General features: G+C 43.3%; 1 protein-coding gene across 10 annotated transcripts in view; it reads left to right on the forward strand.

Moving 5' to 3' along the window:
* Positions 1-17,702, forward strand: part of CADPS (calcium dependent secretion activator) — a 447,566-nt gene that overhangs the window by 338,493 nt on the left and 91,371 nt on the right. For 5 of the 10 annotated variants that reach the window (XM_059663078.1, XM_059663082.1, XM_059663079.1 and 2 more), the window contains 2 exons: positions 11,620-11,726; positions 16,676-16,696. In XM_059663078.1, coding sequence (XP_059519061.1) covers positions 11,620-11,726; positions 16,676-16,696 — 128 coding nt within the window. The remainder of the gene's footprint in view (positions 1-11,619; positions 11,727-16,675; positions 16,697-17,702) is intronic. The other 5 variants (XM_059663077.1, XM_059663085.1, XM_059663080.1 and 2 more) reach the window with 1 other exon arrangement.

Genomic DNA, 17,702 nt, shown 5'->3' on the forward strand with positions numbered 1-17,702 from the left:
CCACCATGTGCCAGGTACGGTAGTGCAACCCAGGGACTATGTAAACAACAGGGAACAGCTGATAACCTATGAAGACTGTGTGCAAATGGGTGCCTAGTGTCACTTACAAATTAAGTATGCAGTTGCACCAATGTGTTATGCATAAGAGGTCACTGTCAGACGCCTTGGAAATCTTCCCAAGGTTGGAAGGATTGAACTGCATCTTGAAAGATGAATTAGAATCAGGGAAAGGGAGCTGGGATTGGGAGGCGGAGAGGCATCCTAGACAGAGTAATATGTGCAAATACGTAAAACCATATAGCTCATAAAAATAGCTAATGCTTATTCAGTGTGTGTTATGTACCAGGTATGACTATTAAGTGCTTTATATGTATTAAACTCATTTAATCTTCAAAACCCCTTATGAGGTGAATACTACTATTATTCCCATTTTAGAGAAGAGCAAACCAAGATGCAGAGAGGTCAAATAACACACTTCTAGTAGAATAAGGGTAGAGACAGAGTCTGAGTCCAGGCAGAGGCCACAGTCTTACTACTCTGTAATTCAATGTGGTTGCAATGAAATGAAATGATGGTAGTAAAGGGTGCTGATGATGGCAATGTAGACAGGAGGCAAGATCTCAAAAGCCTTGATATGCCCTAATAATAGAGTTCAGACTATATCTCGTGGTCCAAAGTTTTTAGCCTGGAATCTATGCCAACTTTTTTTTTCTGTGCCAACTTTTGAAGGCATATAGATTTTCCAAAGGAAAAATTCCACACATCTCACATCCAAAGGTGATAGAGAGCCATTAAAGGCTCTTTAAGCAAGAAGGTGGGTTGGTGATTGGCACTCCAGGACAATCATACTGGCTTTGATGGAGAGAAAGGACTAAGAAGGAGGACTTGAGTAAAACTGGGCCTAAAAGTTAAGGTCAAAGCAGAGATGGGTTTGAAGCCTGGTATGTCTGAGGCTTCTAAGCAAAACAAATCTCAATCACAATCATAATGACTTCTTTCCGGATCTTTTCATCTTTCTTCTTACCCTCCCTCTCCTTTTTCAATTCCCTCAGAGGGATCTAAGCACAAATACATGGGTGGGTATTCAAAACCAACTGTATGGAGGTAGCAGGGCACAGCGGGAATACATGCCCTAATTGGGTGGAGTGTGGACAGCTAGGAGCCCTTTGCTCAGGCTGTGCTTAGAGAGGCTATGGGATTTGGCAGATGGCATTTTGGTGGACTTGTGCTTTCTGTCTGGTGACATTATTAAAAATTAAATATTCAGTTTAATTACAGTATCTCAAAAAAGTAAAAGGCTGCTACTCTATGAAAGAAAAGTTGTGACTCCTGCACATAAATTTATTATTTTAAATATATTTCCACTTAAGTCATCACATGTTCTGAACCCAGCAAGCTTTATTGGATATACTACTATTGCTGTTTTGCCTCAATTCTTGATTAAATAATTGTATAATTTTATGAGCATCATAAAAATTCTATTGAAACTTAAAATAAAAAACTTTTTCTTCAACTATACCAAAGATTTGCGAAATTAGATTAAGAGATAGGTAGATAGATAAGCAGATGTAGATAGATATATAGATGATAGGTAGATAGATGATAGATAAATAGATGATAGATAGAAGATAGATGATAGGTAGGTAGGTAGATAGATAGATAGATAGATAGATAGATAGAGATAGATATACAGCCAGCCAACCCACCTCTGGGCTGAGGACCTCATATGGAGAATCTGACTCCATCTTTACCCCTTTTACAGGAGAGGGAGCTGAGATTTGGAGAGGATAAGAGAATTTCTCAAGCAGGATTTGAACCAGATTTTTCTAAATTCAAACACCATGATTTTTCATCTCTTTTCTCACTCCCACCTTTCCAGTTGATGTGGTGGGCACTTGGATAGTTATCAATGAATGGATAACTTCAAAAATACCTACAACTTTTAATCCAGGAAGACTATCCAAAGGCAAAAAGTCCTTTCTGAGACCAGATCACTGCCCAGATCTTTCCATCGTGAAGTCTTCCTCAGGGCAGTTGAGATTTCCTGAGATTCCCAAAGAACTGCAGACTGTTTTCTCCCCAATTGACAGAAACCCTCTAACGTAGGACAAGTTCACCCAAAGGACTTCCAAGCAGATTCTGTAGTGCTGAGGTTCAGTATCATTCCCTGTCTTCAGCCAAGCTTCCTACAGGTCCAAGGCCAGTTGAAGGAGAAGAGGAGACAACTAAGCTTGCAATCCTTGAACACACAGTGCAGAGCCACCTCCCCGAGGGCAAATCCCCTCCCACCAAGTGCCACCTCATGCTTCAGGCCTCACACAGGAAACTAAATGGTTCCCTTCCTTCTTGTTTCAGGGACGCATCACTCAGGTTTCCAAGCCCAATTATTTTGTAGACCAATACCTCATCTATGTTATAAAAAGTGAGGAGGGCAAGGAGGAACATGTTTCCAACATTGTCACCAAGGAGGGTCCCAGAGGAAAGAAGGAGGTGTTTAAAAAGATGCCATAAACCAATAAATATAAAACCATTGTCTCTTCTATCAGAAAAAAAAAATAGATGCTGCTTCTGCTGCTGATGACGATGATGACAACTGCCCTTTATTGAGAATTTAGTATGTATTTAGTAGTTACATGCATATCTCAGTTAATTCTCACAACTCTATAAGTAGTATTTTATTACCACATTTCTTTGGCTCTAAAAGGCCATCAATTATAAGATGTGCCATTAATTTATATACTCCTAAGAACAAAACAATGCTGCCAACTAAATTGTTAGACGCCATCAAATGTAAATGCACCCAATTTCAGAAATGTTAAAACGTGCCACTTATACTCAATGAAATAAGAATTCACTCTTTGAATATGGAAATACAAAGAGAGAGAAATGGAGACATGTTAAGTAAGTTGCACAAGCGTACACAGCTAGTTAGTGGCAGAGACAGAATTTGAACATGAGCATAATTCCTAAGCCTACGTGTTGAACTTCTAAGCTATGAAACACCGTGATTGTTAGTGATAAAATTGTAAGACTAAAAAGGGGTTTCTCAATCATCTAGTCCCAAACAGTCACCTGAAAGACAGGAAAACTGAGGCCTGGAGGTTTCTAAATAAGATGGGCAGTTAGTGACCCTAGTTTGGGATCCTGCACATTATTCATGAGCCTTCACCCCCAACCAGGTGACCTTACCTTTCAGCCAAGAGACGATGGCCTCACCCCAGCCCATCTGGCCCGAATTTTCAGCATGACAGCTGAAGATGAGCAGTGTCCACAGGACAGGATCCTGGATATGCAGCTCCAAGAAAATGCCACCTCAGAACCAGCCTGGGCACCAAAACTTAAATCGCTATCCTGGCTCTATGAGCTTTTTAACCTCTTTAAGCCTCACTTTTATTTCCTCCCCCAAAGAGTTGTTGCAAAGATTGAAACACATATTCCAAAAAGAGCTATTAGCATAGTGCCTGTTAGCATAGTTAGCGTCATTATATTTATTATCTGTTTATTATTATTTAAAAGAAAATGTCCCAATCTAAATGTGTAGCATGGATATATTGTTTTATTTCAGAATTGGAATATAAAAGAATACATCTCAAACTTTAAAGTTCATACAAATCCCTGAGGATCTTTTTTTTTTTTTAATATTTTATTGATCTTTTACAGAGAAGAAAGGAGAGAGATAGAGAGCCAGAAACATCGATGAGAGAGAAACATCGATCAGCTGCCTCCTGCACACCTCCCACTGGGGATGTGCCCGCAACCCAGGTACATGCCCTTGACCGGAATCGAACCTGGGACCCTTCAGTCCGCAGGCCGACGCTCTATCCACTGAGCCGAACCGGCTTCGGCGTTTATTTTTTTATTTATTTATTTATTTTTTAAACAAATCCCTGAGGATCTTGTTAAGACATAGATTCTGATTAGCAAGTCTGAACCAGGGCCTGGAAACCTGCATTTCTAACAAGTGCCCAGGTGATGCGGAGCTGCTGATCCAGGGATTGCAATTTGGATGTCAGTGGAATATAGGAGGCAGTTGATTGATCCTTTTATCATTAATTTCAAAATCAAACATAGCAATATAGCTCCACACATATTTGTTAAATACCTACTAAGGTCCAGGATCCATGCCAGATAACAAGGGAGTGAGCAACAAGCAAGAGCAGTCGTGGTCCCTACCCCCAGGGAGCTGACACTATAGTGGAGAGCACGGGCGTAAAACACGTAGTTACATTCTGCCCGTAGTAAAGGGAAATGCCAGGTGCTGCAGCGTCTCCACCAAGGCCAGGGTCTTTGATGCATTGCAAGGAGGACGTCATCCTGGAGGCCAAGGGCTGTTTCCCCAAGAGGGGGCCCCTGGCCTTGTTTCAGTATTTGCCTCTATTCATCATCCTTCCAGATGCTCCAAGATCCTGCCCCAGAGAGCTTGTGGCCATATATGTGAAAACTTATTTGGGGACTGGGTGGATATTTAATAGTACTATTAAATCAGTATTCCTTCTAAAGCAAGTGACAAAACACACACACACACACACACACACACACACACACCCTCATATAGTTTAAGCAAGAAAAGGGAATTTTTGGCCAGTGTAGCTAGGAAATGCCTGGAGGAACTGGGCTCAGGATAAAGAATTTTAGTGTGTTTTAATCTCTTCAACTGCTGACAGGTGTCTTTAATGTCATGGTAGAAGTTGGGAACAACATGGTCACAGATAGCACCAGCTTTCATCCTAGCTAAATAAACCCTAAAAGAAAACAAGCTTTTCTCTCCAAACAACTGTATAAAATTCCAGAGAAGGGTCTCATTGGCATGCTGGAGTCACATGTTAATCTCTGAGCCAATCAGAATTTCCATGACGGTGCCCGTGTATGGTTGGCCTGGCTTGGCTCACATGACTGCCCCTGTGGGATTCATTGCTTGACATTCACACCAGAACCACATAGAGTGGAGGAAAGGCAATTCTCCTGAGGAAGGTTACTACACGTACAAGAATAGCAGATATCCACTACTGACTGTGGCTATCCAGAATTAAGCTCACTTTCTTTAAGTGCAACAGCTCATTGTTAAGGACAAAGATACCAAATTAGAGAAGAAAAATACCATAATAGCATTATTTCTTCCTTGTAGATACAAATTATTTTAATTTAAATAAAAAGTATTTTTAACTATCTGAAATCATTTTAAATTGCATTAAGACACCTAAAGTTGTTCTCGGGTTTGGAAGTTTAGGTTGCACTCTTGATGATTCACAGTTCAGCTTAGTGCATGTGTTAGGTAACCAGGGGCTTTGGTTAGGAGAGAAGAGTTGCTGCATCCTGTCTATGCGTGTTGCAACACCGAGTCTTTGCTTTGCCATGAAAGCAATGCACTGGGTGGGATCCACTGAGGATTTCCTCCTACCTTAAGGACCTGCCCTGGGCAGGCTCTGTTCAAGCCCCAGAAACACAGAATTCGCTGGGCATAGAGGGAGGGGGATATGTGTATGGTTTGCTGTTGTTAAAGGCCATACGTGCACAAGTAGGGATATCAGCAGAGGAGTTGAGCTTTGTTATGAAGACACCCTCTTGTTATGAAAGGGATCTCTTAAAGGCTTTGAGTAGGAGTAGGGCAGGCTCAGAGGCATGTTTCACAGGAGAGACAAAGACAACTGCAGTGAAAAGAGCAGAGAAAAGGAGCCATGATTCATCCAGCAGTCTGTATTACCGTATACCTCATACTCCCCTAAAGAGGGAATCTTCTGAAAGGGAGTGATGGTCCTGCAAGGGGATCACTGAATGTCATTTACAGCCCCACTGAGGAAATGGTGCTGAATTGTAATGCTGCATTCAACATATGGCCCATGGAACCATCCTTTGAGAGAGGCAGGGTCCCAGGAAACGTGCCCTGGCTATGTCCTTAGCTTTCTGTTCCTATCTAGTTCTTGCCCACCCCAAGTCCCAAATCCTAGCAAATGGCTATGGGCTAGTGATTTGCAGTAATAGCACAATACAAACACTGGCATCTTCAGCGACACGTCCACAGATTGGAGCCTGTAGTAAGTGGGCTTCCATCAAGCACATCCATGTCTCACATGGTATTTCAGGGGCTGGCACTTCGCTCCCTGGAACCCGGATGCTCAGGTTATTGAAGGGCTAGTTGGAGTGCCTCTCGTTCCTGGAGGCTTCCCTTCCTTGGCTGAGCTGAGCACGCAGAGGAATTCTCTTTTTGTTTCCTGCAGTCACATGTAACTCTCTCTCTGAAAGCCAAACAGATTTAATTGTGTAAACATGAGCAATGGTAATTGGGTAAATGAAGTTGGAAACCAAGGTATGATGTTTTTGTTTTGCTCCGTGAGGGGGAAAAAATAGGGAGCTTGTGTTTCTATAGTGGCAAACCTCACTGTCAGAATTCTGGACAGACACTTGGCAGCCGGGAATCCCTTCACAACTTTTCATCAAGACCCATTGGCTGAAATATGTAGCTGCTGCCTGGCGGGTTACGGATCAGCCTGGGACCTTTCATTGTTCTATAAACCAGTGCAAGGGTTTCTCTACGCAGGCCCTGTTCTCTGGTGAGAAAGAGAGTTCCCCTGAGAACTGCACACTCAGGTAGCACACATTCATTAAAAAGCCAGGAGGGGTTACTAGGTTGTGTCGTCAGAGACGTCCCTAACTTTCAACTCAGCTATAGGTAGAAGACCAGATTTTAAGAAAAATTAAACAGGAGTACTTTTTTTTTTTTTTTTTTTATAAAGAAAGGCTCAGTCGTTGTCCTCTTTTGAGTAGCTGTTATTTAAAACTGATTTTTCTAAATCCCATTTACACACAATCTTTCACAAACAAAAGATTTCAATAAGAGGAGACTGCTAAAGAATTTTTTTAGCCATGCAATTCAAAACTTTGAGGTGACCCCACAAGAAAAAAAAGTCATCAACTTTTGCTTTTAATCGATAGTTTTGCCAGAATATTGTATTTATTCGTATTGCGGATATTTTCACTAATGTCGCTAGAATTACATTTTGCTATAAGCCCGCAGTAAAAATCATTTTCCCAGTAGAAAATTCAAGCAAACTTGGCAATGGAGTATGTCCCCTCTCACCACGCAGGCTGCTGTATAAACGGGAACTACTGGGAAGTGGCAGGTCCGAGGTTAATGAGGCGCTTGTCAGAGGGAGGGTGTGGGGAGCGGAGGGTGCCCTGGGCCTGTGGAAGGAGCGGCCATTGTTCCAGGGTGTTTGCTGTGCTGATACTGTCAACCACAGACAGATGGGTCAAGTGCTGATTACGGCATTCTAACATTTGGAATAGCAAGTAACATATTTGATAAGCTGGCAAGCTTTTATATATGATTCAACCCACAATATAAAAGCCATGAAAATTCCAAATTGAAAATAATTAAATGAGCTGGAAACAATCAGATACCGCACATTTCCCCCCCCCCCCAAATGACAGATTTTGACATGTTGAAATTCCACAAAGGGAGCAAGAATATTCCCTAGCGCACTTGAACTAATAGCGGCCCTTCATCTGCTCTTGTGAGGCAATTAATTCCTGCCTTGGCACAATATTGGCGAGAACAATAAACATTGGTAGGCACCTTAGGCTTTGCAGAGATCTAGCCCATGCATTGTTTTATTTGCTCTTACCAGCGACCCTGCAAAGGTACACCAAAAAGGTATTCGAATTCCCAAATTCTAGATGAGGAAACCAAAGCACAGAGAGGCTTGAGTAGAAGGGGCAAGGCTCTGTAGGAGGGGGAGCAGCATATGAAGGGGGAGACGCCGGTCTCCCAGCTATTTCTGCTCACCGGGAGGAGGGAGCAGTCTTTACCATCCAGGCGTCCGTGACTGTGCAAAAGTGTGTCTTGTTTCGGTCAGTGATGCTGCCGCCATCCTTCCCGTGCATCCCTCTGGATAAAGACGTCCAGTCTGAGTATTCAGCCAATCAGCGTCTCCGTACGGTGGTGCTGGTGGCACTGGTCAGAGTCCAGTCCAGTAACGGGGCAGTGACGCCGAGAAAGCAGCGGCTCCCCATTTGTGTTTTATCATCCTTGCTTGTTTGGTAGTTCTTTTCGGAGTTCGTCATCCTACTGGTCACTCTTTGTGAAAGTCAACTTTGTCTCTTTACTTTTTTACCTTCTGTCTTCACCCACCTGAGCCGCTCCCTGGCCAACTCCTGGGCCTCCTCCGCCCACCCAAATGCAGACCAGCGTTTTATGTCACAGGCTCAAAGCAGGACTAGGCCAAAATCAAGTACCATAAACTTCTCCCGTTCCTTTACTCGGCAGCTTCCTAGTTTGGTTTGCTTTTCCGTTCATTTTCCTTCTTGAAATGTTGTTTTGGTTTGGAATACTAAGCTGAGGCTCGGGCTCTCAAGTTCGACACCAGGTTTTGGGAAAGAGAGCATTTATTTCCAAATGTCCACATTTTTTTTTTCGTCTAGCTATGTCTGACATATGCAACATTTTCAAATCTCAATGTCAGCACAAAATAACATTGTTGTTGCATAACATTTTGCATGACGATTTCTTTCTATGTTATGAGCTTCAATTCTGTTGTATGAAATGTTTACTAAGTATATTGTATTTTTAGTTCCCCTTCAGTGCTCCAGCTAGTACAAGATTGGGTGAGAGGATATTACAATACATTTCAAGACAGCAAAAGAGACCAAAAAAAAATCATTTCTAAGCTCAAATTTCTCCTTCAACCTCTGTCGGGAGAGGAGGAGGCGCTAGAGGATTTTGCACAATCTTTTCTTTAAAGACAACATCTTCGAGAAGTCTCTTTTAGTACCTTTTTTTTGCCATTTAGATACTAAGTTAGCTATGCAAGGAAAGAGGAAAAGAGTGTTATGTCTCAATAAAGTGGCTTGATCTCCATACAGTGGAATTGCAGCTAATTAATGGTAAATGAAAGTCTGGCTACATGGATTAATTGGAAGATCAAGCATTCTAGATTAAAGGATCCTTAACCTGCGTACTCTAATGGCTGCCTGTTAAAGTAAAACTGCAAAAGGTTTTATTAAACATACTGTCTGTATATATACATCAGGCATACACATGTCTGTGTACATGTGCACGCACCCAGAGAATGGCTGCGTGCACATATACACTTGATGTGTATCTATCGCTATATATTGTAGTCGATCTAAAAGTACTGCATATTAAAACAAACCTTCAGGTGGTCCTAGCTTAAGCATCTTGGATTTCTCCAAACATAAATATCATTCACAGTTTTTAAATGGAGGTGCATGAAAATATTGGTGGGAATTATTTCATTTCTACATGATATATCATGTGCAGCCAAAATTCCCTACGTCTAGTAAGTATTCCACCCAAAAGGACAATGCTCCCTATTTTTAAAGCAAGAGATTTCAAAGTGCCCAAGCGGGACTTCCTGCAGACTTGTATTAATGTGCAGGCTTGTCTGGTCACTAGAAAATGTATGTAAGTGTGTGATGTGTGTATGTGGGTGTATGTGTCGAATGGGTAATAAGCATAGACTGAGGAATTTGCAAATTGATGTGTAAATGTATCAACTAAATAAAAACTAGTAGCCTATGCATATTTACTATCAAAATGCAAGCACCTCACTCTACACATATTACCCAAACATATATACACAGTATGTTTGTACACATGCCTGAAAGTCTACTAATGAAATGATCATAGTCCGTTTATGAAATTATAGACAGGCCAGGTGCCCCCAAAGCACGCAAACCTCTCACTGTTTCTCCAAATATTGGTTGCTCTGGCCCAAGCGTTGTGCTGTCAGCTCAGCTCCACACACCTGCCTGCTCTGAGTGGCGGGGAGTGGCTGCCTGATCTGCATATTTATGTTCCCTTCAGTTCCCACCTTCAGGCCCTAACCGCATCCAGCCACGGTGCCACCTGAGCACGGCAGAGACAATGGAGCTTTCCGCTGGCCCGAATCCAGAAAGCCCATTTTCACACTAGTCACCAGGCTCGTTTGGCTGAATTCCCTCAATAATCTTACCAGTCCCAGCCACCACTCTTAGCTCCCAGAGGGGCTGGGAGATTCATTTTGCATAGTGTTTCACTGAACTTGTTTTTTCCTTTTTTAAGCCTAAATTACTGATCATTTGATATAGTCATCACCTATCTAACAAATGCACAAAGAGAAAATTATGGGGCGCTTTTTTGTAAAGTTGAGACCAACTTCCTATGATTTTTTGTTGTTGTTAATCCTCACCCGAGGATATTTTTCCCATTGATTTTTTTTTTTTAAGAGAGTGGAAGAGCAGGAGGGGGGCGGGGGTGGGGAGAAACATAGATGTGAGAGAGAAACACGGATTGGTTGCCTCCTGCACACGCCCTACCAGGACGGGGATTTTATGTGCCCTTGACGGGGAATGGAACCCGAGACCCTCAGTTTGTGGGCCAGGGCTCTAACCACTTAGAAACCCGGGCCACGGCCTATGATTTTGTTTAAACACCACTCCTCCCATAAACAAAACAAAACAACAAACCTTCCTGTGAAACATTAATTAATCTTCTCTAGCAAGGAAAATCCTGAAGCCAAAACACATCTGCTTCAATGAAGAGATGAAATAGTGTCAGCAGTCCTTTCTTGCACATATGTGCCTGCCTGTGGAATTGGGCTAAGTGATCCCTATCGCCCTTACACCCCAGGGCTACAACTGACTGAGGCTTCAAGGTGCGAAGGGGTCTAAGCATGAAATACAAGAGCCCTGTAAGTTCAGACTGTTTGAATCCAGGCAATTTCATTGGCTAAGAAAACCCTTTATATGTTAAATATTACTTTTTTCCGCCAGGAAAAAAAGTTTGTAAGTTTGCGTAACGTGATGACATTGCTAAACTTTTTCATGAATTCAGCTCTATAAAGGGTGCAGCATAAATCAGAGTTCGGTTTGTGCTTGAGTCAGCTAAAAAGAACCCTTTCAACACAATTAAAACTGAAAATAGAGAAAAACTTTGAGTACATTGGTGCCACCTAACCTATACGATTTCAGTTGTGCCCACCAGTACTACAACCACTACTTCAGCCAATAATCTACCCCCAACACCCTTCCAACAATCTGATCCTTCTACCTAATGGCCCAGGGATGTTCAGTAAATTTCAGTCTCCTCCCTGGACAACTTAAAACAGCAAGATCTGTGACTCTGCTTTTTTAAAACGAACATTCCAATGCCCGTTAAACTTGCAGACTTATAATGAAAAAGATTCTGTAGTGGCACATGATTAAGGACAAATCCAGGCAACAAATGTAGCAGCAATCAAGATCAAGGTCCCTGTAGCATCGTCCCCTCCGAGTAGCACAGACAGTGCTATTAGATAGAATCCTTATGCTGTCTTTAAAGAACGCGTGTACAAAATGTCACTCAATTTGAAATGTGCTGTCAAAGAAATTGTAGCTTAACATGCCAATTGGAAGCTGGAGCACTGCTTTCCCTTAATATCGATCATGATGATGATGATGGTGATGATAACAATAATACGGCTTTCTGGTTTGCTCACTACTAATCTTGTGGCTCTTAACATTTGCATGACACTTTTTTTAAAACATTGGTGACTATTCAAAATTTCTTATCCACTCGTGCTAATGGCCACCAAACCAGCCCGCTGCTTTCACCGAATTTTAACGCAGATTCTTGTACTCCAGAAAATGTAGGCCGGTTAATCACTCCCGCCAAAAAGCTCGAAGACACAATCCGTCTCGCTGAACTAGTCATTGAGGTTCTCCAGCAGAATGAGGAGCATCACGCAGAGGTGAGCGGCGCCTTGGGAAATGGCCCGGGTTCCTCAGCTGCGGCTGCGGAACTGAGGGTTCAGGTGACGTGGGGAACGAGGTGCTTTAACCCCCTTTGCTTTCAACTGGCCTTGCCAAGAGAGTGCAGGTGGAAGGTGGGTGAGGAGAAGCCTGGGAAAGGCTGTTGAATACGACACAAAAGGGATCACGTGTTGTACGTTTCAGCTTAGGTTTTCAGATGTTTCTAGCGACAAGCCAAAGAGGTGAGTGTGTATTTACAATAATATGCAAGCAGCATATGGTTATTGTCCGGAGCACGCAAAATACTTTTTGGTCTTTTGTGGTTGTTTTTGTTGCCACCACTGTTGCTTTTATTTCTTTTATTTGGTGTGTGGCTCGCAGGCCACGTTTTTGGATTTATCTTCATTTGTTAACCTCAGGTGACCTGGGTGGCTACACGCAGGGCCAGAAGCGAATTATTCTGTGTTGTTCCACTTGTCGATTCTCCAACATACATCTAAATAGATACAGCTTACTTTTTCTTACAGACCACTGTCAAAACTATGGTTTCGGTGATAATAATTATAAACCAAGGGATTTCAAGGCTAACTGAGTCCCAAACCTGTAAGGACTTAAATAATCCGATCCTCCAAGAAAGAGTTCAAGGTTCCATTGTGGTCCCACTGTGAAAACACTGCCTCCTTCAACATGGAGGCTTAAGATCATAGCTCTTTCTGAAAACTGCTCTAATCTCACTCTTCCTCTCCATTCAACTCTACAGCAGAAGGGGAAGAAAAGGCAATCCATAACAGTAATTTCTCAAGCACCTAAAATGGTCATTCCTGCGACTAAATGAAATTGACAATACAGTTAACTAATATCTAATACCCATAAGCCCAGTCATCCCGAATAATGCCTGATTTGCATATTTAAATTTCCTCCCTGTTTTTCTACTGTTCCACTCAATCGTGACTGATCGTGGCAGGGGAAAGAGGTATGTGCCTGCACCGAATGAGCCAGCCACCTTCTGTCGTAGTCTGTGCATGCCCTTCCGGTGCCCTGTCTTCCGATGGGACTTTCCCGGGGCTCCCGCTTTCTAACACTGACCAAAGGAATGTAACAGCAACTTGCAGGGGGCTGCTTGTGAAATGGGGGGCCCTCCACGCCAGAGGAATGTGGGGGGATCCTCTCGTGCGTGCATGAAGCAGTGGATACACCTGACCACGACTGCAGTTACATCCCGACACGTGCCTCCTTCCTGCCGTGACTCTGTCCTCAGCCTGTCCCAGTCCCTCTGTCCGTCTGTACCTACCGCAGATGAGTACCAAGCGTGGTAACCAGTAGCTGCCCAGAGTGATACTAATCTCCCTCTATGACTGTCTGTATGTGGACCGTATATACAGTATTTATATAGAGAGAGAGTGCCACGGAATCGTTACTTGTCCGGAACCCTCCCAGGAATGGGGTGAAGACCCCTCCAGATGGGTGTACCTAACTCCTGCTGCCCCAGCAACGCACAGCTGGGAGCCGGGCGAGGGGCCAAGCCAGCACCCTCCAAACAGAGGCCTAGGACTGACATCCAGACACATACAATTAAGTTGGGCTGGAACTGTTTCCTACTCTATCCCATCTGGTAACAGTTCTTTCCAGGTTGGGGGCATTTGGGGTCCAGGTGATGGTAAGTATGTTCTTTCCGGGTGTCTGCAAGGGCACCTCCAGAGGAGTGGCGGGCTCGGGACTGACCTCCCCTGATAACAAACCAAATCACACGTTTTTGAAGACACACACAAAGAAGCCCTTCCTCAGTCACTTTGTACCTTTAATTAAGTGAAAGAAGGAAAATGGCAGCTGTCCTTGCCTTATCATCAGGTTCTTTTTGAGGCTGCTACAGGCTCAGAAAGGATGACTATTTTCCCAAATTGCTCAAAAGAGGCACCAAAGGAACATTGACATTCCGAAAAAGACAGTTTTCTTTTTCACTTTTCCCCAAATACTTTTTCACGAAGGGCTAATCATCATCTGAAACTGCCCTGGCAACCATGATCACAAAAATAGTTTAATCTTACACATTCGAAAGCCAGCCAGGGTAAACATCAACTCGGTTCTGTTTTCATTTACTCGCTCTAGAAGTTAGGAATGGAGACTTCAGCATGCTTTGGAATTTGGAGACCCGGTTGGTTTTTAGACAAAAGTACAGGATTATTTCCTGAATTAGTCATTTCACCCAATCACAAAGCTTCAGCACTCCCTCAGTCAAAGGCTACCTGTGTGCTGAGACTGGGGCAATGGCCTCCGTGCTGCTTTGAAGGACGAGGAGGCGGAGGCAGTCCTGCCGGGAGCGGGGGCTCCCTGCCAGAGACGCTGGAGTTTGAATCCCAGCTACGCCTCTTCCTTGCTCTGTGATCGCGGCCTCGTTACTTAACCTCTCTTGCCCTGTAAGTGGGAGATAACTCTAGAATCGAGCTCACGTGGCTGCTGTGAGGATGGAAGGCTGCATTAAGCAGAGCATCTGCTATTAAGCCTGGTACATAGTAAGCACTCAACAAAACTCTACTGTTGTGTGATGAGGAACAAATTGGTATGGAAGCAGAGTATATAAAAAGGACCATAAAAAGTACAAACTGAGGTGGAGAGCCCCAAACAAATGCTATAGACAGACTATGTTGAAAGGTGAGTGCGTTGCTTTCAAGGTGGAGTTGTCGAGACGGGCACCAGCACCTGTCTTCAAGGCTCACTGACAGATTGCGATCGTCTGGGAAGCTCTTAACAATTGCTGACGCCCAGGTCTTACCCCAGTTCCATTAGGTGGAATCTCATGGGAGGGCCTAAGTATGGTAATTGTTACACTGCCTGGGTGATTACAGTAGATAGCCCGGTCAAGAGCCAGGGGTGCAGCCATAGTAGGATTTGCCCTGGCACGCTAGAGACAAGGCTGAAGTCTGAACACTTTTTCTGCTGCCCATACTCACTGCCACATCCTCTGGGTGCTCAAGAAACTAACAAATTACTAAATCCTAAGCACCATCTTGGCTGTGTAGCCACGACGTTTGGTGGCACCACAAATGAAAGCGACAAGCAGACTTGCCCTCGCACCAAAAATCAATAACCCTTAAAGCCATTTTAAATTCCAATATAAAGTAATTAAATGCCCCAAGAGATAAAATTTTCCATGGCTTCAAACACATCACATGCACACACATAGTGTATGGTTGCCGTGTCATGTTCATCTCTTACCTGCAGCATAATTCTGCTCTCAGAGCTGAAGTTATTCACACACACACACACCACTACACTTTCATGTTCTGTTGCTTTAACTTCCCAACCTCTCTCTCTATGTATATGTATGTATATGTATATATGTATTGTGGTAGTACACAGAGGGGTACATATATATTTAGAATTTGTGTACAAAAACACAGTGTGTTCAGTGTGGCTGACTGTACCCCTAAAGCATACATCTTTGCCTTTAAATAATGAAAAGCACTGGGTAAGTATTTAGAAGCCGAAGTGTAACTTCTTCTTTTCTTTGGAAAAGATTTCTAAAGACTTTCAATGCCCACAGACGTTGAGTTAGCTCATGTACAAAAATAGTGTCCACCTGTCTGAGCAAACAAAACCAATAAGTATTGTTTTGGTTTTTAATTTTGAAGACTTGCCTTGCCCAATCCAGTCACACAGACTCTGCTCATTTTTGGTCATTCCTGCCCTTGCCAGAATCTTTCCTCCTCCTCAGGGGTGGGTTCATGGATGAGGTTCTGAGAGAATCACCTTGGGCACCCAGAAACAGCTCCGGCCTTCCTTCCCTCACAGCCGTGCATTTCAGTTCTCTCTGTCCCCTAGAACCCTAAGTCCCTCTGCCGGAATTCAGGAGTGAGCATTCCTACCACAGCAGCCATTGTTCTTTGCAGGGCTACCTACCTATATGATTATTCACACCACAACTGCAGACAATCGCTCGATCACTTATTAAATTCCAAGGAGGGACTGAGTTCTCTACAGATAGTAAAGGAGGTGCTGGTTATGGTCTCTGGTTTGCAACTTTTAAATAGAGGTGGTAAGAAACAGGTTCAAGGCTAGGTTAAACAATTTTTAATTTCAGCCATTTAGGGCTGGTGTTTTGTCCTGTCATCCTGGGGTGGGGGGTGGGGGGTGGAGAGAGAGCAACTCAGTCTCTCCAGTAACTGTTTTTATCAAATAACTAAAGAATAAGTAGAATAAGTACCAGCCAAGATTTCCATGTGCCTTTGTGAATTCTGTGAATATCCCGCATCAGGACGGATGACAGTCAGCCCTCCAGTTAGTGTGGGGGCGGGGCTCCAGCAAAGTCCGACAAGCAGAGGGTCTCTGCCTAAAAGGCTGCTGCTGGGAGAGCTCAGGGCGGGCTGGAGGCTCCCTGCCTCCGCTGGATTCCGCCAGGTAGTCAGTGAGCAAGCCCCACACCTCAGGTGGTAAACCTACAATAAAACCTCCTTGATTCAGACGCAAACACTTGACATTTGTGGCAATGCCATTGCAGATGTGTCTCCTTTAATTTTTCTTAAGTAAAGTGTGTAACATGATCTCAGCTTTCTCTGGAAATTCTGAAGGCTCTTCTTACAAGTGTCACCTTGAGACCTGCCAAATTAAACCTTTGTGTCTTTGACTTCAATTTATATGTCAATTTATCTACGATTATTAGAAGTTTTGAAAAAGAAACACTTTTACATTTATGATGCATTCATATAATACCCAGTGAGTACCTTCTACTTTGATGCTCAGCCTGCCTTTGAAAGCAGCAACTACCTACTTTTAGGAAGCCCAATAATTTAGGCTTTTATGCTGACCGACTAGCCCTTCTCCTCTGCCATTACTCTGAATCAGTGAGGTTTTACTGTAAATTAAAATGGAAACAGCAGGTGTCTATTTCCAGCCAAGCTGACCTTGAAGAATGGTCCATGACTTGATTTTTTCCATTTAATTTGCAAACCAGCCACATGTTGATAAAGGAGAAGTAAGTAAAATGAAATCCCATGAAAGAAGAGAGGTGGACCGCTATTCTGCCTCCTAGTGGCTGTTAGAATATCCCCAAATAACAATAGATTACAGAAAAGCTTGGCTATTGAACAAACACTTTCATTTATGGAATTATTTCCATAATCATCATTCATGTTGTCAAACGCCTTCCATCTTTTTTTCGGTGAATGCTCCTGAAAGTGTTTCCCATGTAAATACTTTACGGCACTGGGTGGGGAGGCGGGGGACAAGACGAGGCTGGCGATGTTTTTGTTTTATTGCTGTCTTTGAAATCAGCAAAAAAAGGGCCTGTGACCGCCACTCATTCTGCATGCTCCCTGCCAGAACTGATTAGTCACCATGCATGCATGCCTCTGAATTGCATTCACATCTGGCCCAGTCCGATGTGAATGTCGCCCCGAGACCCTGCACAATGATTTCCAAGGACCCACGTGCATGAAAATGAGTTACTTCACTGATATTTTTTGGTTTTCAATGTACATATGTGTCCAACCCCACCCCACCTCACCCCCTGAAAAGTAGAAAAGTAAGTCCTCATCTTATTGGTTCCCAGAGTAAGCCTGATCTTCCCTCCAGGCAGGATACAAAACCAGAGGCTCCCCACTTACAGAGATTTTGACTCAAACTTTTTGTGACAATTGCAACAATGGTTTCCTTTGCCTTGGTATGAAAGAGGAGTAACATGGCCAGTAACGTGGAGAAACACGAGTCATCGACCTTGTATGAGACTGTAGACAATTAAGCCCCACACGTGTAGACATAAGTGAACACTCATTGCAAATTTTCAAGTTAGACCAGCAGAAAACCCATAAACACAGTGAAGAAACTCCCAAATTCTAATACCTTCGAGCAAGAACCAGCCAACAACAGTGATGAAGAGCATGACCCAAAACATACCGAGTTATTGTAAACTGAACAGAAATTCCACGTCTGTCACAGCTACAGCTGAGGCCTCTGACCAGTGGGTCAGATGAAAGACCTCC

Source organism: Myotis daubentonii, chromosome 14 (assembly GCF_963259705.1).
Source record: "Myotis daubentonii chromosome 14, mMyoDau2.1, whole genome shotgun sequence".
In the NCBI taxonomy this organism is placed as follows: Eukaryota; Metazoa; Chordata; class Mammalia; order Chiroptera; family Vespertilionidae; genus Myotis; species Myotis daubentonii.